The 24,690-nt window shown below is 41.2% G+C and overlaps 1 protein-coding gene across 2 annotated transcripts in view; it reads left to right on the forward strand.

The window, feature by feature from the left end:
* Positions 1 to 1,127: 1,127 nt before the first annotated feature.
* The window catches only part of sptbn4a (spectrin, beta, non-erythrocytic 4a), a 33,435-nt gene continuing 9,872 nt past the window's right edge, over positions 1,128 to 24,690 (forward strand). Inside the window, exons 1-14 of one of the 2 annotated variants that reach the window (XM_026182273.2) lie at positions 1,128 to 2,232; positions 2,439 to 2,593; positions 18,804 to 19,067; positions 19,462 to 19,695; positions 19,925 to 20,014; positions 20,102 to 20,380; positions 20,461 to 20,591; positions 20,714 to 20,918; positions 21,826 to 22,071; positions 22,209 to 22,343; positions 22,474 to 22,715; positions 23,799 to 23,937; positions 24,034 to 24,118; positions 24,457 to 24,668. In XM_026182273.2, coding sequence (XP_026038058.1) covers positions 2,471 to 2,593; positions 18,804 to 19,067; positions 19,462 to 19,695; positions 19,925 to 20,014; positions 20,102 to 20,380; positions 20,461 to 20,591; positions 20,714 to 20,918; positions 21,826 to 22,071; positions 22,209 to 22,343; positions 22,474 to 22,715; positions 23,799 to 23,937; positions 24,034 to 24,118; positions 24,457 to 24,668 — 2,385 coding nt within the window. In that variant the 5' untranslated portion in view covers positions 1,128 to 2,232; positions 2,439 to 2,470. Of the gene's footprint in view, positions 2,594 to 18,803; positions 19,068 to 19,461; positions 19,696 to 19,924; positions 20,015 to 20,101; positions 20,381 to 20,460; positions 20,592 to 20,713; positions 20,919 to 21,825; positions 22,072 to 22,208; positions 22,344 to 22,473; positions 22,716 to 23,798; positions 23,938 to 24,033; positions 24,119 to 24,456; positions 24,669 to 24,690 lie in introns of both variants that reach the window. The other variant, XM_026182269.2, reaches the window with a different exon arrangement.

Raw genomic sequence — 24,690 nt, forward strand, 5'->3', positions numbered from 1 at the left:
TAATAACATACTGTATATTGTGATTTATCAGCTTTTTTAATGGCAAATTTATTTTGCAGCAAAATGAGATTGTCAAGCATATCAACACTGCTACTAAAACCTGCCATATATGTTGCCAGGAGTCAGTCTGCTATCAGTCTGATATCTGTCTGCAATTAAATGGGGTCAAGTTGGCAATTACATGCAATGTGTTTCAGATAATACAGCAATTAGCTGTGATAAATCACCAAATGTTGCTTAAATGTTGCTGTCTGCATAGACAGAAGTTCACATTTAATTATTACCAGCTAGCAGTCAGTTAGGTTAAGTTCTACGACTAGTGCTCATTGACAAAACCTCATTCAGACTGTTGATTGTTGCCAATCTGTCTGGATTTATAAATTAGACTGTAGTTATTTGCAAACCTTCAACAATTCGATTGCAGTCATATTGCCATGCAAAATACTGCGATACTATGCTGTATCAATTTTTTTCATGCAGACTTTTTCATAATCATTATGTCAGCGTTGTCTCTTTGATATTTGATATCAAAGACATGCGACCTAATCCAAAATGGGTTAGTTTTAAATTCTTGAATTCAAATTCACTACATCACCAGCTGTTAGTACACTTAGAACAATAGTCTAAATTATTCATGTTTTATAATGCTGCAAATCTTAACAACAGTAAGGTTTGTAAATGCAAGTTTCACAAGTAAAGTACTTTTTGTGTGGTCTGCTGAAATATGATGAAGTTGGCTTCATTGGTTCGTTGGTTCTTGTCCTCATGTACTGTGTTGTAGTATTCATTAGTTATGAAATATTCCCGGTCAGTTGGTTCAAGAAAATGAAGACAATCCATTGAACTAAACACAAAAACAAAATGCCAGCAGAACCACAGAACTTGGTAGATCGGGGCAGTGCTCCAGTTCAGCCTCCACTCATGAAACTTTAAATGCCACTGAATGCCATGGTGATTCGGTCGGACAAAAATGTTATCTTTAAATAACATTAAAAAGAAATCTAATGCTGCAGCAAAGATGAACTGTAATTGTGATAGCATGTAGCTATCTATAATTCAGAGCTGGGGCTGTGATATTAACTTAAGAGTGAACCCTTTGCATTTAAATGACATATTTGCAGGGGAAGTTTTGCATGTAGGTGCTCTTGCAGATAGTAAATGAACAGTGATGGGAATCAGTCAGCTGCACCGTGGACCATGTGTGCATGCGTCTTCCTTTCCTCTCATTCAGCTGTTTTAAAACGACACCTCCCCCCTCCTTCCCAAACCCTGCTCCCACTCCGAGTGCAGTCATTTCTAGTGCAGAGAAATGTCCCTGGTGACACAGAGGGATGACGCAGGCTCTCTCTTCTTTCTGTTTCACCTCTCCCCCCCACTAACATCATCTTTTTCCTCTTTTGACTCGCTCTCCCATGCTTTTTTTTTTTTGCTCTGGCGCTCCCTCTTTCTCCATTTCCTCTCACTGTCTCCCTTTCCTCCTCCCTCTCCTCCTCCCTCTCTCTCATTCTGGCTCTCTCTCTCTCTCTCTCTCTCTCTGCTCCGGCACTGCAGTGCTGATTGTGATTGCACAGACACTCACACACACACACACACTCATTCACGCACACACACACACAGAAGCGTAGCTGAGAGGCAAGGACTGCAGCAGCATGCACCAACCACGGCTGAGCTGTTCAGGGACTTGAGGAAGGAGAAGTGAGGAGAGAAAATAGTGGACTATCTCACACCAGCCTGCATGTGCGTCTTGCAGCGGTAGGAACGATGCATTTCAAGAGCGGACACCTTATGTTATCCGGCCTCCTCTGCACTGCCTCTGCATCCCATTCACCCTGCTCCTCCCACTCCAACTCTTCCTCCTCCTTGTGTCTACAGCATCATTAGACAGGACTACAGATTGACCGGGACTGGCGAGTGGTGGATGGTCAGGTTTTGCCCCGGCTGAAGGATTCTGCTATGCTACACACACATCACTGATGGTTGGATTGTAACTGACATTTGGAGCTAGACGATAACACACGACCTGCGAGGAATCTTGGATGTGCGTGTCATTCTTTACCAGTGTTGTAATTGGCGCATTTCTTCTTTTTAGCCGGTTGTTTTTGCCATCTCTGAGACTGGCTAGCAGGCACTGCAGCATCAGGACCGCAACACCATGAATTGGTAGGGCATGAGGACCCAGGGGCAACCCGAAGGAAGGGCTTGAGTGTTTCCATTGCTACCATTGCTGCTGAGGTGCTTATCTTGATTTTTTTTTCCCAGAAAAGTGTGCCTGGTGGGGGCTGGGGTGGGTGGTGACAGCACAGGTACCTAGGCCCCTGCAGAGCAGAGCGGGTGGCTCTTGCGTAGAGGAGGTAGGCAGGACGTCCTGTGGAAAAGGGGGGAAGAAGGGCTGGCTCGAGCATTGGGCTCCTGATAGTGGCTATTTTTGTCTCCTCTAGTTCAGTGATTGGGACAGCGGGTGGAAGAGAAGATGCTTATGGCCCGAGACACAGCGCGGGATGAAGCTCAAAAGCTACACAGGAAGTGGCTGAAGCACCAGGCCTTTATGGCAGAACTGGCCCGCAATAAAGAATGGCTGGCCAAGATAGAACAGGTGAGTGGAGGTGATCGAGGGCTGTTTGTGGAAAAGTGGGGGAGGGATGGGGAGGTCAAAGAGGCAGAGCACGTGAGCCAAAGAGAGCACGTGACAAAGAAACGGTGTTGATGGTGGGTGTGGTGGCAGTAAAATCGAATAGGTGAAAGTGGGTGACATGTCATCACTCAGCTTGGGGACATCCTGAATTACAGTGTCAAGGTTACATTGCTACAGTAGCTGTGCTGTTTTCAGATTCACAGGTGGTGTGATCCCTGTGGTTCTTTTGCCTCTTGATGCAGACATTTGACCAGCCTGCTCAGTTATGGAGGTTACAGTGATTCATACAGAGGACATTTAAACATGTGCAGCAGTTATGGACACACATGCAGAAAGTGCAGACACTGTAACTTGCTTGTATGTACTAATTTTATGTGACACAAGTGATATAGGGTCAGTTCACATCATTTTTTTTGTTCTGCTTTCCCATAATGCTTTGCTTTCCTGAAATCCTGACAGAGCAACATCCCATCCATACACAATGTTTTTCAGCTTAGATGTGCTCTAGGCCTGCATTGAAATCTGCTGGTTTAAATCACCGGTACATTATATGTGACATTTTAAATGTTAGTAGTAAATACGAAAAAAGTTTGAATAAATTGCAGTTTTGCACATATTTTGGATACAGTTTTTGTCTTGAGTACAGTATAACACTGTTTGATACTTAAATTATTTTATTGACTCTGACTCCATATGCACTGTGCATGTGTAGTGATGTCATTTAATGCATTCAGATTGATGACCATCCACAAACACTGTGAACTGGTTGAATCAGGCAGTAGTTTGTCCCTCAAGCATCATATGAACATTAGCAAAATGTCATCCAGAAACTACTGCAGTCTTCTAAGGGCTCCATTTTAAGTACTTTAATCACTATTTTTTCCATATTCTGAAAAAAAGGAAGGTTAATGAGCGGATTTCTCATTTCCTATCATACAAAAACCATCATTACTTTGTCTCTTATTGTGTAATGGGTGTTCTGGCAGCAATGTTTTTGACTATTTGATGTCCACAGCAGATGAGTTGCTTCTATCAGATTATGTGAATATATTCATCTGCAGTAGAAATAAATAAATAAGAGAAATTCAGACATTTACCTTTCAGTATGTTTAAGTCATTCATTTTTATTGAATGCATAAAGAAATTAATTGCTTTTAAATTATTAGAGCTTTTTTGTAGGATATATTGAATTATTAGATATTCATAGGGTGACAGTGTAACCAATTGTAAGCACAACCCTTGCAGACAAATCTTACAATGGTATAATGAGGAAATCCTCATTAGCCATCTTGGTTGTCCATGTGTGAAATGCATTTTAAGGTTCATTGTGCTATAGTCTAGACCCTCAGACTGAGACAGACACCTTAGCGTAGTTCAATAACGATGCAAACTAACAAAAACATAGTAGGACTTACATTTCTAGTAATCAGGCTTTTTGGAGATGTTGTTGATGCTGTGGACCAGGGATAGTTGGAGAATCCAAGCAGCCACACTCACTTGTGTTCTCATTAGGGTTATGTACTGTGGTGTAGAAGTGCAGGACACTATTTTTTCTGATCTTACCAGTTGAGCAGTGAACTACTGTAAAAATGTATTTCTACAAAAAGACTCAATTAATGTCACAACACAACTCAAACGACCTAATGTTGTCAAATAGATACAACTTAGGAGTCGTTGTGGTATCTCTTTATTAGAAAGAAATTTGGTTAACAGATTACAAGACAGACGTTGGCAGCTACAGCTTAACTGAGATCTCCCCATAGAAACCCTGTGTTGGACCTTTTGCTCTGTCAAATCTGTTTTGACCTTCATATTTACCTTTTTGGTTTGTATATTGTTCTGCCAAAACTGTACATTCAATCTTGACTTAGTGGGTTTAACTCAGTGTCTCTAGCTAGTAGTGAATGGTTCCAGCTTCTGAACTGCAAACACCTTTCTGCCACACATCTCAATCTTTGAATTCAGGTGTTTTCAGTCCCATTTCCACAGCTGGAAGCACTTTGGCGACAGTGGGAAGGAAAAACTCTCTTTTAACAGGAAGAAACCTCCGGCTGAACCAGGCTCGGGGAGGGGCGGGGCCATCTGCCGCGAGCGGTTGCGGTGAGAGAAGGAAATTAGGAACCACATTTAATAACTCAGCCACAGAGCAGCAGACCATGAAGTTGCCAACTCTTTGCTGACTCAGAGCCCCAAATTGGTGCTGGCGTTAACATCAACACAAAAACTGTGTGCCGAGAGTTTCTATGGCAGAGCAGCACCTGTAGGTGTAATCCATAGGTACACACACAACAATTATTTGTATTTGTTGTATTTGTGCAGAAAACTTTGTAAACCTGTTAAAATTTAATGTCTCCTTTAATAACAATATTTGTCATATTTGGTGATATCTAGTACACATAGTTTTGATAACTAAGATAAGTCTTTTAATCAATCTTTATGTATTCAAATGTGTTATTTATTAGTGTAATGTCATTTGGCAGCTACACTGATAAATGATACAATTATAACACAATATATGTGTTCTGGTACTGCAGTAACTAGAATACAAATATTGTTTTAAAAACAGCACTGAGGCAGTTAAAGGATTAGGCTGGACATGTCTCAGGACCTGCCACTGCAATGTTTTTGTTCATTTTATTTATGCTTTCATGAGCTGCTTTACACAAGCTGGAGGTAGAACATAAAGTGAGACAGTTAAAACATACAGTAAAATCTTGAACCATTTGTGATCAGCTTACATTGCAGTTAAATTATATATTTCGTCCACCACTGGGATAGAAAACTGTTACATTAGAATGAAGGAATACACTTGATGTTCTGCCAACTGAGTTTATATAAGGATGGATATAATTATTAAGGCACAAGCACTGGTATACAATGTCCCTTTTTGAAGTCTTAATTTTAGCATTTTGGCTGTTGCCATCTTGTTTCTGTTGGAGCCAACAAGGGGCCATATTTGGACGAGAGGCATTCACGAACATTTGGTCTTCTTACTTGTATCTTTAATAAGACTGGTTTTTTGTACCGTTGAGCTTATTTTTGCTGTTAAGTTGAGTGTTTTTAACATAAGACTCAAAGGGGGTTGACTCATCTTTGGAGTTGGCTTCAAGTGGTTATTTGAAGAACTGCAGTTTATTAGCCTTGTAGATTGTTGCTTGGTTGTGCCTGTAATGTGAATCCACTTTTACCTCTAAAATGAAAACAGAATGAAATAGGATACTGCTATTCTTCCAAATCAGTGCATTTGTTTTTAACCTTTCGTGCCAAACAGCAGAAAAACTGAAAGGACTGACACAGAGCGCAGAAGATGGCTACTCCATAAAAACTGTCTAACATGTGCTAACTGCCTTGATTTCCTGTGTTCCCGACAGTGACAGTTTAATCTACCTCTTAATCTACCCCAATGCTATCTCTGTCATTACCTGAGAGACACAGAAAAAAGATGTTGCTGTGCTGGGACCGGAGAACTCTGCGTCCTTTTGGAAGGGTTCCTGTATCAGGCCTTACCTCTGTTCTCTCACATTACTTAATCAGCAGAGCCACAAAGATCCATGTCGGCTCATATATGTGGAGGAACTGTGGGTGTTTCTCTCTTACAGTGGGTGGAATACTAGCTGACCTTGTGCTTTGTCTTGCTGTGGGCTCAGGGGTCAGTGGATTGTAAACAAACACTGTGGAAGTAACAAGCTGGAGAACATAGATCACTGAACGGACACAAATTAGGTAACTAAAAATGGATACCTAACAAATTGGTTATCTGTGTTTTGCTCAAGGTTGGTACCCAGTATATTTTTGCAGTGAGTTGAGATGAACATAGATTTGTTTATATGTCATATTCACAGACAGTGGACATTGATAATATACAAGTATTTCCAGCAGCTCCCCTTTTTTAACAATTGAGATCTAACAGGGGAAAAAACACTTGGACAAAACTGCTTCAGACATCTTAACATACATGATGGATCAATTTCATGTGCCTTCTTTACATTCAAGCTCCTTGGATTGTTTAATCCAACATGGCGTGCTCAGACACAATGCTGTTTTTATTAGTACGGCAAGTCAGAAGAACCAATAGTGTCCTTATCCTGCCTGTGGCTACTATTTTCAGGTATTGTGCACCTGTTGGGAACTGGATTCAGTGACAGATTACAGATTTTTAATGATACATGATGAAAGACTGTTTCCCACTGTGTGGACAGTAAGGTTTCTGACTGTAACAGGGGTATAAGCTACTATTCATCATTCATTGGTACACTGAAAAAAATCCATGTTGGATTTATTTAATTCAATAGTGGACATTGGTTGCACACAACTGTTTTGCTTTGGCAGAAACTTAAACAACTGAGTTAAATCAACACAACTTATTCATATTCAATAAACCTGTGCATTTTGTGTTGATAAAACGCGACTGAAACATGTTTAGATGAAGTAAGGTGAGCTCTTGGAATATTTTAATCCTTCGTAATTTTGACATTTTATCTCAACACTATTCAATAACTTTTAACCCAGTACTACTTGGTCACTCAAATACTACATGTTGTCTTCATATTACATAATGTTCAACAAAGTTTAGAGTCTGGTTAACATGAATGGATCTATTGAACAACTATCATCCTTCTATCTTTATCTAGGTTGCAGGAGGGGCTGGGGCATAACCCAGAAGTGATAGGGTAAGAGGCAGAGTACACCCTGGACAGCTTACCAGTCTATCACATAGAGACAAACAACCATTTGCACTTATATTCACAGGTAATTTAGAATCCAATTAACCTAACCCTAATTCTAACGACTGCATGACTTTTAACTGTGGGAGGAAACCAGAACACCCAGAGAGAAACCAATGCAAACTAGCCAGATTGTGGATTTGAACCCAGGCCCTTCTTCCTGTGAGGCAACAGCGCTAACCACCATGCCACCTGCTGCTTTAAAAAAAAAAAGCAGGAAAGCTATGATTTCAAGGCTTGATGCAGAATTTTCTGTGCCTTTTTGTCCTTGACAGGTTAAACCACAATAAATAGCAATAGCATACACGTGGTGTGTGTGTGTAGTTGTCTGCCTCTTATAACTCCAGTGATTTTCCTGCAGTTTGAAATCTCTTGCGATCTTGTGAATTTCTTACTAGATTATATCATGTTATCTCAACAAGAACAAATTAAGTTGTTGAATTTCATACAGATCCTACATGATTTAATTACATTCAAGACAGAAACATGAAATTTTTGTGTTCAATTTACAAGGTAGACTTTTTTAATGTAACAGCCACCCAAGAGGCGCCTTCCTCAAACCACGATCCAAAGCGCGTGAGACTGAAATCCTGTGCGGTGTCGTGAGATTTAACATTGCTATATTATTGACTTACTTCACTTGAACATGATATGGACAATTTAATCTACCCTCTCTGCATATCATGTAGTTTCTACACTATATAGTTACACTTAACTTGAACGCATGAGGCAATTGTGTTAAATACACTCAAGATGCTTACATAAATCCAAGAGATGGCCAATCCCTTTTTTTCAGTGTAGGATCAGTTTAATGCTCATTTTGAGTCAAAGTTGTTGATAATGAGAACATTTAAGTACTTTGCTTGACATTGTCAATACTCAACAACAAAAATCATAATTTAAAGAGCAGGTTCAACAGGAGTTTTGTGGAGATCATGGGAAATACTGTTTTTTGTTTGGACCATCCATTAATTAATTCCGGGGTTATATAAATAAATTTGGAATAATTTCATGAAGAGTTGGCTTTTTAACCTTAGCATAGATATTGTTATCTTATTTTGTTACTTACTTAACATATAAAGTAGTGGTGCTGATATATCATTGTGGCAGTGGCATGTGACTTTACAGAATGGCAAGCAGAGACAACTTGCACCAGCTCCCAAACAGACAAAAACATCTTCCACAACAATTTAAGTTGGATCAGATTCAAGCATACCATTTGTGCTGCCTGCCTTTCTGCAGTCCTTCCTCGCTGAAGAATTGTAAAGTGTTATTACTTATCTAGACAAATAAATATCTAGTATTTTATTAAAAATTGTACCCTATTGGCTGACAGCGACAATGGGTGGAAGAATTGCCTTCGATGCTTGTTGCCTCCTGGGAGCACGAGGCAGGTCTGGGCCCGCGCTGGAGAGTCGGCGCAGTGGCAGGATGGCTGCTGTGTTGCCTGGGATTACTCCTTATCCCCTACCCAACCCTGTTGCTGGTCATGTGCTCTATGTTGTGTGTGTTAGGTCGGGGGCGGGTTCATTCCACTGCAGGGTAACCTGCCACTGCATGTGGCGAATAAAATTTGAACTTGAACTTGAATTTTTCAAACAATCTATTTAGGAAAAGAAGCAATAAAAGATCATGACAACACCTCAGCAGTGTCGGGGAGTAACGGAATACATGTACTGGCATTACGTATTTAAAAGACAAAATATGAGTAACTGTATTAGATTACATTCTTTTCCTGTTTCACATGTTAGGCTGTGCCCTCTCTATTATTGGTAATTACACACTGGTGGAAACCCAAACAAAACACTAATAATAATAAGAGGCTCGAATGTCTGTGTTTCAATCTCGTGGCCCATGTCACCTTTAAAATTATTATTCAAAAAACAATTTAATATGAAGGCAATATGAGCAGAGTGTTACAGGCATAGCCCTATACCCGTTATGTGCAAAAAAAAAAAGGAGAGTTGAAAAATACGAGTTGGGAGCTGGAAGCATGTAAATATAATAATAACCACTGCAGCCAAAAAGAGAGCCTGACGAGCCCAGCTGAAGTAAGTCGTTAAGACTCGACTGTTGGCTGTGTTCGTGTTTTCCTCCGAAACAATAAGTTCCGTTGCAGCAGCCTTTCAACACCTCTCTCTGTCTCTTGCTAGCAAAGTTGACACAGACAACAAAGTAAAGCTCGTTTTCGGTTACGACACAAAACCCGACGTATTAGCCAGAGGTCCCTTTACTACGGTTCGGAGCCGCGGACCTGTTTTATATTTGCACGGAGTAGTTTTCTATATGAGATCACTGCAAAAAGTGCAGCCTTACCTAATGTCCACCCTACTGTTACTCATTTACAGTGGGGCAAAAAAGTATTTAGTCAGCCACCGATTGTGCAAGTTCCCCCACTTAAAATGATGACAGAAGTCAGTAATTTGCACCAGAGGTACACTTCAACTGTGAGAGACAGAATGTGAAAAAAAAATCCATGAATTCACATGGTAGGATTTGTAAAGAATTTATTCGTAAATTAGGGTGGAAAATAAGTATTTGGTCACCTCAAACAAGGAAAATCTCTGGCTCTCACAGACCTGTAACGTCTTCTGTAAGACGCTTTTCTGTCCCCCACTCGTTACCTGTATGAATGGCACCTGTTTGAACTCATCATCTGTATAAAAGACACCTGTCCACAGCCTCAAACAGTCAGACTCCAAACTCCGCCATGGCCAAGACCAAAGAGCTTTCGAAGGACACCAGGAAAAGTATTGTAGACCTGCACCAGACTGGGAAGAGTGAATCTACAATAGGCAAGCAGCTTGGTGTGAAAAAATCAACTGTGGGAGCAATCATCAGAAAATGGAAGACATACAAGACCACTGATAATCTCCCTCCATCTGGGGCTCCACGCAAGATCTCATCCCGTGGGGTCAAAATGATCATGAGAATGGTGAGCAAAGATCCCAGAACCACACGGGGGGACCTGGTGAATGACCTGCAGAGAGCTGGGACCAAAGTAACAAAGGTCACCATCAGTAACACACTACAACGGCAGGGAATCAAATCCCGCAGTGCCAGACGTGTTCCGCTGCTGAAGCCAGTGCATGTCCAGGCCCGTCTGAAGTTTGCCAGAGAGCACATGGATGATACAGCAGAGGATTGGGAGAATGTCATGTGGTCAGATGAAACCAAAGTAGAACTTTTTGGTATAAACTCAACTCGTCGTGTTTGGAGGAAGAAGAATACTGAGTTGCATCCCAAGAACACCATACCTACTGTGAAGCATGGGGGTGGAAACATCATGCTATGGGGCTGTTTTTCTGCCAAGGGGACAGGACGACTGATCCGTGTTAAGGACAGAATGAATGGGGCCATGTATCGTGAGATTTTGAGCCAAAACCTCCTTCCATCAGTGAGAACTTTGAAGATGAAACGAGGCTGGGTCTTCCAACATGACAATGATCCAAAACACACCGCCCGGGCAACAAAGGAGTGGCTCCGTAAGAAGCATTTGAAAGTCCTGGAGTGGCCTAGCCAGTCTCCAGACCTCAACCCCATAGAAAATCTGTGGCGGGAGTTGAAAGTCCGTGTTGCTCGGCGACAGCCCCAAAACATCACTGCTCTCGAGAAGATCTGCATGGAGGAATGGGCCAAAATACCAGCTACTGTGTGTGCAAACCTGGTAAAGACCTATAGTAAACGTTTGACCTCTGTTATTGCCAACAAAGGTTATGTTACAAAGTATTGAGTTGTATTTTTGTTATTGACCAAATACTTATTTTCCACCCTGATTTACGAATAAATTCTTTACAAATCCTACCATGTGAATTCATGGATTTTTTTTTCACATTCTGTCTCTCACAGTTGAAGTGTACCTCTGGTGCAAATTACTGACCTCTGTCATCATTTTAGGTGGGGGAACTTGCACAATCGGTGGCTGACTAAATACTTTTTTGCCCCACTGTATATTAAGATTTAAACATCTAGTTGGTGTTGGTATGGAGAGTAACCTTCAGTAATAGTAATAAATCACACAGCAATAGGACATTCATGTAGTTGTAAAAAGCATGATGATATATTAAGTAATCCAAAGTATTCAGAATACGTTACTCTCATTGAGTAACGTAACCGAATATGTTACAAAATACATTTTGGGGCATGTAATCTGTAATCTGTGGTGGAATACATTTTAAAAGTAGCCTTCCCAACACTGCACCTCCGTACACATAAAACTGTGTTATTGGAAAACTGTGCATAAAATATCAAAAGTAAAATAATTATTCTGCAGAAAAATGCTCCCCATCAGTGTTAAATGGAATACTGCTGCACATTTTAACTATTAATTAATTTGATATTTTTTAACTATGTTATATTCGTAATCATCATCAGCATATCAACATATGCGTACTGGTGGTGGTCAGAGGGCGTACCGGTGGCGCCAGTGTCCGGCAGCCTTGCCTCTGTAGGTGCGCCCCAGGGCAGCTGTGGCTACAATGTAGCTTGCCATTGCCAGTGTGTGAATGTGTGTGTGAATGGGTGGATGACTGAATGTAGTGTGAAGCGCTTTGGGGTCCTTAGGGACTGAGTAAAGCGCTATACAAATGCAGGCCATTTACCATTCACCATATCCTGTAAATCGTTTTTGTGGTTGGACCATATATCTCTAAAAAAGTTGTTAATTAGCTCAGAAGCAGATGATTTAAAAATAAAAGTGCATTAAGATATATTAAAAGAAAATCTGCTAATTAACAAGCTCGAGCAGTTTGTGACATGGTTTACTGTCAATATCTACAGGTGGATTAAAAATGAAGGTGGAGTGTTGGCAAAACAGCTGGTTAACTGCTTTACATTCAGTCAAGTGATTTCTCATAGATGTTAATCTGAAAGTGCTGCTGTGCCTGCACTGATTACCTTGCCCGTTTTTAGACCAGATGCCTTCCCCTCTTCATTATCGTCAGAAGTGTCTTAGCTAATGTACTGAATGGGTTAAATGCAGAGGAACTATTTCCCCATGGGGACTAACACGCACACTTTTTAAAGGAATTGCTAATCTCAGTCTTTACGCGTGTTGGTCAAAGTGGTTAGCAAGAAGAAACTCATCTGTTACTATGCTAAGTAACAGAAGCTTGTTTACTTGCTAATGCTAGTTCTGTTTCAGCAAAAAAGTGCTGGTCATAGCTGATTTCAGAGCAGTGGAAACAGAGCCAGTGGCAGCTTCCAACTCATGATGATCTCCCATCAGTTTACCATGAAAGACTAGAGGTTTATCCAAAGTGCATCCGCAAACCACCAGAAAAGAGCTCATCTTACCCAGCTCATGTCACTGTTAAGGAGACTAACATGCCGGTGAAACAGAGACAGCCGCAGTTTCCTATGAGCACAACACAAGCCAAGTGCCGAGCTTTCCAACTGCAGCCATGAGATGGCAGTAATGTAAAGAATGGATCTAAACAGGACAGAAGTTTTATGAAAGCACTGCCTGAGGAGAAAGGAGAGACTGCAATACTTTCTTTTTAAATAATCTCTAATTTTAGATTTGACAAGTAAATACTGCTTGCCTTGATTGCCCTGAAGGACGGCTGCAGACCAAGAAACATTTTATCCAAATCAAGAGTTAAACAATATTTCATACGGATTTATTTAATAGCACAGTGTTCAATAACCAAATGTCAAGACTGTTTACTGACAGCTGGGCCGTCAAGTAGGTCTCATGCTGTACTACAATTTCGCCTCTGTCAGTGCGCCCCAGGGTGGCTGTGGCTACAATGTAGCTTGCCATCACCAGTGTGTGAATGTGTGCGTGAATGGGTGGATGACTGGATATGTAAAACGCTTTGGGGTCCTTAGGGACTAGTAAAAGCGCTATATAAATACAGGCCATTTACCATTTACTACAATTTAAATTTTTAACTGGGTGCCTATTGTGCTTTTCAGTAGAAACTGTGTGGCCAAAATGTTTCTGTCACTGCTAAAAACACCTGTTACCACTGAGTAACATGGTATCTTTGACAGTTTTGGTTATCTAGCTCTGTGAGATAGTTATATGAGGCCCTCCCACAGTGACAGCCTAGCACAGAAGCAACAAGTCTAGAAATTAAGTTAAGGTGCAATTTAAAAAAGAAAAAGACAAAACAAAACAACAAACACATGTCCTCTATTGGTCACAAGTTATTTTTGTCATCCTCCATCTGTTTTTACTGTTCTTGAATGTAGCAACAGAGTCCCTTCCAGCTTGTAATGTTTTTTTGGCAAGCTAGGATCACCCAACATCCTGTTTGGCCTTATACTTTTGTAAATATGCAAATATTCGATTTTCATTTTTCACAGATGTTTGTGTGTTGATGTCGTGAACTGTCACATTCTGTCTTCTGTTTGCTCAATGATATTTGAAAAAATGATATGCTTCCCAGCACTGTTACATGCTAGTATTTACTTTAGTATAGTCTTCATTAGCCTTAACACAACTTCAGATTTACTGCTATCTTAGCATTATGTCACTTTTTAATGAATTCATTCATTTTTTTAATCACATTTCAGTTTGACAGGTTCAACATAGCCATGCTTCTTGTTTCTGTAGCTGACTCAACAAAAACCTAAAAAACCCAGTCAGAGATGACTGGGATCACATTGGTGGTTATCAATATTCCTTGTTAAGCTAGGCTTCAGACTCTGCTAACTTAATCTATTTATTTTACTACTCATTGTGCACTCAGTTCTGCTGTTTTAGGGCTCTACAAACTATAAACGTGCTACAGATAATTATCAAAAACTACTAAGTCCATTGAGAATAACACTGTTACATGGCATAATGGAGAAGATTTGGAATAGCATACATTTTTGGTTACTGACTGAATATTCTTACTAATAAACAGCCTCCTAAAATCCATCCATTTACATATTGTTTTTTTTGGGCTACATGGGGGCTTCCTTAGGGATTATTAAAGTATTAATATTATTCTTAAAGTATTCTGATTCTGACTGAGCCTAAATGAGCCTTGACAGGTCACCAGTGTATATTTCAGACAGACACACACTCACAATCTGCTAAATCTAAAGACCCAGTGTAAACCAATTAAGAATCATCAGTTACCTTCAAAAGCTTGTCTGAACTGCATGAGGAGCCAGACTACTTGGAGAGAACCTGTGCAGGCAAAAGGGAGAACTTACAAACTCCATGCAGAAGACACACCGAGTCAAACAGGCGGTTTAAACCAGGAAGCTGGTTTAAAACTTTCTTTTATCAGTTGCATTTCAACCAAAGTAAAACACTCTTGGCTTACAGAGTTTGCACCGCATGGTATTATTCAGTGGTATTACCAACATACACCTCGATGAATGTATTAAATATACTCTCTCAGGAAAGAATATTTATTTTTCTTAGAACATATTTCCAGGATAAAAGTAGGTGCAAATGTGGTACTTATAGATTATTTTAAATTGAAACTCTGAATGGAACATCAGGGATTTTCCAGATGAGGTTGTGTTTTAAGCATAAGCTAATGAAAGCTCATCAAACTCACTGTATTGATTGGTTATTTTATGTGATAAAAAGCCTACCAATAGGCACTAATTCATTTTCTGGCTTCTGTTCTGTTTGCTCGCTATTTGTAAAATAGATTTGAGAGGCATGTATAATCTTGTGTCAACCCTACAGGCTCTTTACACTTTTATATCTGTACTACACTGGTTCATTTGATCCAAGTCAAAGGCTTGCACATGCAGGGAGCCGGTTTGGCCCTGTGGGTGAGCTGGGGACCATCTGCCACACAAATGGAGTGCAGCGGCCTGGGTTCGGGTTTAACGCGTGGCCCTTTTCTGCATGTCTTCCCCTTGTTTATCTCCCTGTTTTCCACCTGGTCAACATGGCCAAGCTTTCTTTGCTTTACCTGATTCACAAAACGTAAAAGTGGCTCAAAGCCATGCTTTTAAACCAGGCTGGCTGCCTCAGGATTTGCGCACTGTCACATATACAGTAAGTGGGCATTTGACATGTCATTTCACTCATGCTTTGCACAGAATGGACAGATTGAATGTTGTCTGCTGCACTGAGTGAAATCGTTAGAGAAATCGATGAGAAAGTTGAATAAAGAACGTAAAAAATAAAATGGCAAAAGGCGATAAGAGTTTTGTGCCTGCAATTACATCAGTTAGTGATGTTGCAAAAGAACCATTAATCTTCTGAATTATTGAGTTAATATATTTATTTTATGACTTGTGACTGCTGTTCACCAGTCCTTTACAGATCTGAAACTTGAAACATATTTAGACATTTAGGACATTCAGTCCATTCCTCTGTGGCATTTTCCTGTCTGTTGCCAGATTAAGGTGAAACTAATATTATTTATGTTCTTTGTCACAAGTAACCTACTAATAGACTAGTTAGCTACACTACAGGAAGCAGATTAGAGTTGTACATTAAGAAAACATACAGTTTCCATGTTGTAAAATTGCCGCATGGCTTTCTTCCTCCTCAGGTATGAAGCATATGAACCGACAGAAAACAGCAAAAATCCTGAACATAACCAGCTCCAGACGAGGTTGTGTGTTCAGCACAAGTTACTATGGTGATCTTGCTAGATTAAAAGAAATCACATATATGGCAAAGACAATTCTGGCTTTAGGGTCAACCTGAGCCAGTAACGTGTTCTTTTAGTACATCCATCAAACTGCTTTGTGTTAGCAACTCTAACTCTTTTACGGATACAGAGCTCACTTATTCTTATTATACACCTTTTTAGTTTGTATGGATACACATGTTCTATACATGCACAGCAGATTGCTTTCCAAAGGAAGACATGATCTTCTTTGCCCAATATTTGGACAAATTATTGCACATTTTTCTGTGTATTTGTGCTAACACAAATATTCAGATTAACTCAATCATTCTTCATATTGTATTCTCTAGCCAGATTTCTCCATATGGAAACTCCACTAGCCCCTTTAACTAAGTAATCATCCAAGTCTTGACCTTTTTTCTAATTGTTTACCTATTTTAGAGGTCAAGGGCGTCAAATTCAATTTTACAAATGGCAACAGTGGAAAGTGAAAATCACATTAAAGCCCATCTCAGCCTTGCCTCTCAAAGTTTATCTCAAAAGCCACTGAGCCATCAGTGTGATGTATTCATTTCTAACCTTGTCCATCCTGGTCACTCGCAGTGAAAATCTTAACATCTTCCACTCTGCCACCTCCAGTCTTTTAGTCAGTGCCACCATCTCCAAACCATACATTAGAGGAAGTCACACTGCCATCTTGTACCACATTAAAGGCTCAGCATATATAATTTCTTAATACATGTCCCATATGCTTATATAAGACTGAATAAAACTACTTAAGGGGCATTTACCCCGCCCCTCCCTGAGCCTGGTTCTGTCGGAGGTTCCTTCCTGTTAAAATGGAGTTTTTCCTTCCCACTGTTGCCAAAGTGCTTGCTCATAGGGGGTCATATGATTGTTGCTTTTCTCTCTGTATGTGTTATTGTAGGGTCTGCCTTACAATATAAAGTGATTTGAGGCAACTGTTGTTGTGATTTGGTGCTATAGAAATAAAACTGAATTGAATTGAATAGTGATGATTTGCCACACTATTAACAGTTAATAATGTAATCTCAAATTAAGCGCTGGAATTCACTGAATTTAAGCGCTTGTAGGGTCTACCTTGAGGTGACTGTTGAACAGAATAACAAATCTTTGTTTTTGTTCTCGCATATGTTTCTTCTAGTCTTACATAATCTGTTTTACTGGTCTGAACATGACATGTGGACTCTACAGTGGGTAAACTGGCCAAAATTCATGCACTTTTTAACCACAATTGTACAATAAGTAATTTTTTAAAGATTCATTAGCGGCAGGTGTTCAGCAGATAATAGTCCAAGTTGCAGAGCAGAAGAGTGTATTCACACCTACAGTGCATCGATCTGTGTGGTGTGAATACACTGTTGTTTTTGCAAGTGGAATGAAACAAGCTCTTTAATCCCACCCACTTTTGAATTATGCTGCATCAGCTTTAAATGGAAGCCTGCAGAATTTGGCAACACAATGCTGCCATAATGGCGTGATTTATTTGTGGTAGCCATTAAAATATGGTACTATGTCAGCTACGATGGCCTCCAAAAATTCCCTTCACAGATACCCTTTGGATCTGACTGTGCCTGGGCTGTATGCACCATAAACCTTTGATTCTTTCTCTTCTCGATTCCCTTCTTCCTTTAGTCTGCCTTTTCTCATCTCCTTTGTCCACCCCCTCTCTGATTTCTTCTCCTTCTGCCTCACTCTGTGTGTCAGTAAAGCCAAGAGAAAAGAGAGTGAGAAAGACCTGCTTTCTGCTGGCTCTGCATTATGAGAGGGAGAGCGAGGGATGTGAGCGAGTGAGCGCTAGCAGCAGTTTAGCAGACTGTGCCAAAAGAAGGAATGCAGCACTGCATTATGAAAGCCATAGGATATAGGTTCAACTCTGTGAAAGATAAATGAGAGAAGCAGGATTTAGAAGATGCACCCCACCATACACATGGCTGATGTGATAATAGGACGGAAGTAAATAAGCAATGCATCATCCAGAGCAAGCCAGAACAGGACGTTTCCTTAAAAAGTGCAGCATTTTCTGGTGCTTCAAATCACGAAGGAGTACCTTGTCATAGAAGGAAAACGCCTCCTACTCCCCTAAGTCTCACTGTAGTTGGAGACTGGTAATTATCTATTCTAGGGAAGAACTGACACAAAGGGAAGCACCACAAGCTTTGATCTCATCAAATCTCCTCATCCACATCATGTCATGAACAGAGCTCAAATATTTAGGGGAGAGAAGAGGAGTATGAGCGAAGGGCGGAACGGGGGTTTATCAGACTTGCCATATACCATTTTTAGGTCAGCCCAAGGCCAAACTTTGCTCCGTACACCTGCCTCTCTGCAAGCGGGGGGCTGCAGCCTTGGCGTGGAGCTCTGTCGTGCTGAGCTATTTTGGGGACAAAACCAAATTTAGCCACTCACTTTCTATCTGTTGTTCTCCCAGCTCCTTCCTGAAATACAAGAATGCATACAGACTTGGGAAAAGGATCTATAGGTTTGTGGCTTAGTGTGTTTATTCAATTCTAAATATTCATTTGGTGAAATGAATCAATAAAAGGTTCATGAAAAAAATGCTTTCAAAAGGAAAGTTGATTTACGATACATGTCAAGTCTGATGAATTTGGTGATTTGGTGACGTATAAATAAAATTGAACTGAATTGAATTGACAGTTGTTTGCAGCATCGTGCAACTTATAGATTTCTAGTAGCAAGCAAGGCGATCTGTAGGAGCCTTCCATTGAAGCAAAACCTGACATTAAAGGAGTGCAAGAGCGAGAAGCAACAAAATCACTTGGCCAGGAAGTGACAGTGCCACACATAATGTAATTTTAATAAAACTTCACGACTATGCACCATTCTCTAAAAACCTACCCTAACACTTGCACTTTCTTTCTGCAGGAAGGTCAGGAGCTGATCCAGGAGAAACCTGAGCTCCGTTCAGTGGTGCAGCAGAAGCTGGAGGAGATTAGGGAGTGCTGGTCTGACCTGGAGACCACGACCAAGGCCAAGGCCCGCCAGCTCTTTGAAAATAACAAACCCGAGCCAGCAGTGAAGAGCTACTCAGACCTCGACAATCAGCTCTCCCACCTGGAGCAGCAGCCCCCCCAGCTGGAACAGGCACACCACCTGCCAACCTTCAATGAACAGCTCCAGAAATTTCAGGCAAGTCCCAAGGCCCTCCTCTTGGTCTGAACTTGTCTCTTAAACCAGCGCAACATAAAATTCAACCAAATGTGTTTAACATATCAAGAAAGCTGTAATTAATTATTATTGGTTAACACCACCTTGGATGTAGGTGCATATTTCCACTGAAGTGTGGAGCCTTCTTGTATAGTTTGGCTTAAATTGCAACATTTTTCTGTATAGTTGAAAATTTTCAATAAATAGCCCACAGCGGCCCTTGTAGTGGCCTGCTCTCAAACATGGGGTTCAGAGGCATTCAAAAATGCACCTGTTATATAACCCTGAAATGTTCTGTTAGGGAAACAGCTGACGTGCTGTGTTTGTCCATCCTTCATATGGTTGTAACATGACCTTTCCTTTCTATCCGGTGAAGGCTATGGAGTCTCAGATAGGGGACTTTTACAAGGATGTGGGAGAGCTTGGAAGCTTGCAGGGGCTCTGCCTACCCCAGCGAGGGCTGATGGCAGGTGACAAGGAGGTCGGCGAGCAGTCAGGCGAAGTGGAGACCCGTATAGTCCGCCTCATCGAGCCCCTGAAGGAGCGACGCCGCATCCTGCTGGCTTCCAAAGAGATGCATCAAGTCGCCCAGGACCTGGAAGATGAGATAGTGAGTCCCTCCTCTTCTTGTTTCATATATTTTGTCTTAAATTTAAACACTGCTTATAAAATGTGCCAGTATGGTTGTTACAATATCATCACACATAATTGCTTTTTCATATTCAAAATTTGCAAAGTAAATATATCATGTCTTTGCCATCGCTTCCGTGTTTGGTCTACGTTTGATCGTAAACATGCCTTCTGAAATATTTAATAACCCCACTGTGGTTGTTTGGCAGCTGTGGATTCAGGAGAGGCTTCCTTTAGCTACTTGTAAGGATTATGGAAACAACCTCCAGAGCGTACAGCAGTATATCAAAAAGAACCAGGTAAGTCAGGGATGACTTTTGGCCATGGTCAGCTGAAATGTAATCCACATTCTGATAAGACTGAGAACTTTCTCATCGGTTCTGTAGGCAATCCAGAGGGAGCTGACAGGGCGGCGGGCTCGTATTGAGGAGGTTCTTGATCGGGCAGCAATCATTGCTTCACTGAGAACTCCTGAGGTGGAATTTGTACGTGAGGGGGCGGGACATGTACGCCAGCTGTGGGAGGTGCTGCAGCTGGAGACGGAGAGGAGGTCTGTGTTGCTGGAAGCTGCGCTACAGGCTCAGCAGTACTACAGCGAAGCAGCTAAAGTGGAATCCTGGCTGTCAGGACAGAAGCTCAACCTGGCCAGCGAAGAAAAAGGCACAGTATGTACCCCTGTAATATTCACACTGCTCTTTACAGCCATAGGTTATCATCAAAGTGATCATGGTGTTTTATTTTTCAGGATGAGGCGAGCACGCTACAACTTCTGAAGACCCACCTGGCTCTGGAGCAAACCGTGGAGACATATGCAGAGACCGTAGGCATGTTATCTCAGCAATGCCAACATCTACTAGAACTAGGACACCCAGACAGGTGTGCCATAATCCCTGCAGATTATCCTAAATTTGTTTTGCACATTCTAAGTACTAAAGTTTAACGGAAAATTGTTTTGAAATTGTAATTGTATTCTTTTGTTTTGTCTTAACTTTCAACAGTGAGCAGATCACCAAGCAGCAGTCCCACATAGACCGCCTCTATGTGTCTCTGAAGGACATGGTGGAACACAGAAAGATGAAGCTGGAACAGCAGTACTGGCTGTACCAGCTCAACAAGGAAGTAGAGGAGTTAGAGAAGTGGATCACTGAGCGTGAAGCAGTAGCCAGTTCCACTGAGCTAGGCCAGGACCTCGAGGATGTCACGGTCAGTATATCTACAAGGTTTTAGCATCTAGTCAAACAACAGGAACACATGAGGTGTTCTAGTCTCAGTCAATTCTGAGCCCAAACTGTGAACCGTGGCAAGGAAATTTCACGACTGCACAGGTGGCATCCTAATACAGTGCCACACCATTCTTTCTCAAATGTTTGTAGAAGCATGCTGCATGCCTGGTTGCTTAATCTTATACACCTGTGGCCATGACAGTTATTGGAACACCAGAATTCAATGATTTGGATGGGTGGGTGAATACTTATATAGTGTATACCATAAAGGAGACAGACGTATATTGTGTTTCAACTTTGATCTCTCTTGGCTGACTGCAACATGTTTGTTCCACCAACAGCCATGGCCATAGCTAGGATCATGTGCTTGAATTGGGAGGGGTAAGAAAGCAAACTCAGTGGACTTCAATCTGCAATATACTGACATCTTGTGGTGAAAACTTTACACCGTGTAACTTTTTTTTTTGAGATTGGAAAATTAATGAGCACAACAGCACCACCCACCTGTTTTTCATGTGTTCTTTCTGTCTGGGACAGCTGATCAGAGAAAAGTTGTTTTAAATGGGGTGAACTGCAGGGGGGCACCATGGCCTGCAAGGATTCACTGGAAGTGGTGCAATTTGGTCCAGTTTTAATCAGCTGCTCAGTCACTCAACAGATTTATTTAACAAACATCTTTTGCATTGATAGGATACATCTGACTTTCCTTTTACGTTCATTGGAGACATTTTTGACGAGGAACTTATTTGTCAGGACAGGAGAAAGCATTCTGTATTTGCAGGGTGGAAATCATCCACTGTGTTAAATTACATTACATTTATGAGAATAAAGAATGATTCATGTTTGTGTGAGTCTCTGTAGCGTTGCGTTGTTTATTTGCGTTTCAGGTCCTTCAGGAGAGGTTCACCAAGTTTGCATCAGAAACCAACAGCATTGGCCAGCAGCGCATGGAGCAAGTGAACAAAATGGTGAACGAGATGATAGACTGTGGCCACTCAGACGCGGCCACTATTGCTGAGTGGAAAGACGGACTGAACGAGTCGTGGGCTGACCTGCTGGAGCTGATGGAGACCCGCAGACAAATGCTGGCAGCATCGCACCAGCTGCACAAGTTTTTCACCGACTGCAAGGAGGTATGGTCACATCCGATATCAGACAGTGACTCAGGTGTGCCCTGTTCTTCCTCAACATTACAGGTAGACTGTCTGGGCGTGAGTTGCAGCTTCTATTTTTAAAGCACTCATGATGACAGCGTTGTCCTGTGTTGTAGGTCTTGGCTCAGATCGCAGGGAAGATGAAGCAGCTGCCAGAAGTGAGGGCGTGCCAAGCCAACATTACCAATCCAGCCACCCTGCAGAGACTCATGCACTCTTTTGAGCATGCCCTTCAACTTCTAGTTGCACAGGCAAGTGATATACTCACCAAACTTGTGTTTGTCACAAAATAGATTATACGTCATAGACAAAGCAAACTTTGACTAAAAACTAAGGCTAATCTTTTATTAATTAAACAGAGTGACGCATGTCTTTATGCAGGTGAGGCAGCTGCAGGAGAATGCTGCCCAGCTGAGGACCATCTATGCTGGTGAGAAGGCTGAGGCTATTATGGTCAAGGAACAAGAAGTGATGGATGCATGGAAGGAGCTGCTGAGCTCTTGTGAGGCCAGTCGTGTCCAAGTGACTTCAGTAACTGATAAGGTCCAGTTCTTCTCAGTGGTGCGTGAAAACCTAATGTGGATGGAAGGAATCATGGGCCAGATAGGATGGGATGAGCCAAGGTAAGGTAGCATATGCTTGTTAAGGTATGGCTCTCCTTTATTACAGTTTGGAAAAGATGAATTAGAGCTTTAGAGAGTGCATTTTTACCTGCAGGTTTCTGTGGTCTTATATGGTCAATGAAGACAAAATGTTAATATTGTCTTCTGTGCCGCTTTGACCTAATTTCATATGACACCTGCTACACCGTTTGTTTTTGTTTTTTGTTGGGGGCTTCTCAGGTTGACACTCTAATCACTGCCTTTATTTGTCATGTTCCCAACCAGTACCACCGTCCAACTTGCAGTATTTTCATATTTGGCCTGAAATCTTTCAGCAGATGTCCACATATCAGCATATGCATGAACATACAGCACTATGGGAGCCACAAAGATGGCGAAACATATGCACATGTAGTGTGTTTTGATGCAGCTAACATTTTTATGCCTCTACAAAAATTGAGCCTTCCTCAACTTTTGATCCCCACCATCCTTTTTTCTCATCACTTGCAGTGCCATCTTTTGGCACAAGCCCTTGAAAATTTTCTTTTTTTCATGTCTGGCTATAAGATTGTGTTCTTCTTCTTATTATTCCTTTTCTTCTTCTTCTTCTTCTTCTTCTTCTTCTTCATGCAGTCTGCTAGTTTTTTTAATATTAACTTTGACACCCAAATGTTTTCACTCAATCCATAGAGAATGTCTGGGGCAGGGTAAGAATGTTTTCACACTCGTCCAGGTAATAAATGAAGGCTGGTGTGATAAAGCCTGACAGTATTGTGTCCCTCCGTCCGGATCAGAGGTTTTTCTGAATTTGTTTGTATTATATATATTGTTATAATATGCTGACATAATATTGGTCAATCACTGATTTGTGTGTGAATCATTCATATACATGGCTGGTACATGAGGCCCTTTGGCAATCTTTTGCTCTTTGACAGATTTGCAAACTATTGCTGCCAATACAATCACATCGCTAATACTGCTAAATAAGGAGACTAATATGGCTGTTAAACAACTGTTTAAGAAGTAGAACTGTCAGGATTCCTTTTTTAAAATATTTTGTGAGGGGGTTAATGTAACCAGAAAAAAATGATCTGTGTTCCTCAGAGATCTGACAGCTCTGGAGGGAATGATGAGACAACACCAGGAGCTGAAAGCCAAAATAGATGGACGCAGCAAGACCATACAGCAGTGTGCAGATCTCGGCAAGATCCTGATTGCTGCTGGCAACCCTGCTTCAGAGGAGGTCTGACAAATAATATTCACACTGTTAATATAAGAATACATAAAAATCATACAATTACTTTATGTAGTAATGAAACCAACCTGCCTGTCGCCGCAGATAAAAGAGAAGTTGGACAGTCTTCTGACTAAGCAGAAGGATCTTGTTGAAAAATGGGACAAACACCAGGAACGGCTGCAGCGCAGTGAGTAAATAGAATACTTAATAGATGAATACTTAACAAAACACTCTGTTAAATGTTAAATGGGCCTAAACTATAAATGTTTTTCCCTTTCATGCCACTATGTGCATTTAATATATCATGAATCATGTATGAATCTTACTGTTCTTTTCTGGTTGAGCTGACATTGCAGATTCACTCTCAACACAATTTAACCAAAAAGACTGAAATCCAAGCTGTAACATAAATGATAAAATTCCCTCATAATACATACACAAACATGTAAATAACAGATTCTACTGAGTATGCATTAAGCATGTAGTGAGTTGGTAATAGTGTGGCTGGTCTTCTGTCACTTCCAGAGCAAGAAAAATTCCAGTTTGCTCAGGAGACAGTAAAAGCAGAAGCCTGGCTAAAGGCCAAGGAGCCGCTGATCACTACCAGGCATCAAGAGGGAGGAGTAGCCCAAGCCCAAACTGATGAGGTTGAGCAGCTCATCCTTCGCCACGAGGCCTTCCGCAAGGCTGCTGTAACCTGGAAAGAACGCTTCAGCTCCCTGCGCCAGCTTTCTGCTGTAAGCTTGACTGTAGATAAAT

The sequence above is a fragment of the Astatotilapia calliptera genome, chromosome 10 (assembly GCF_964374335.1).
Source record: "Astatotilapia calliptera chromosome 10, fAstCal68.1, whole genome shotgun sequence".
In the NCBI taxonomy this organism is placed as follows: Eukaryota; Metazoa; Chordata; class Actinopteri; order Cichliformes; family Cichlidae; genus Astatotilapia; species Astatotilapia calliptera.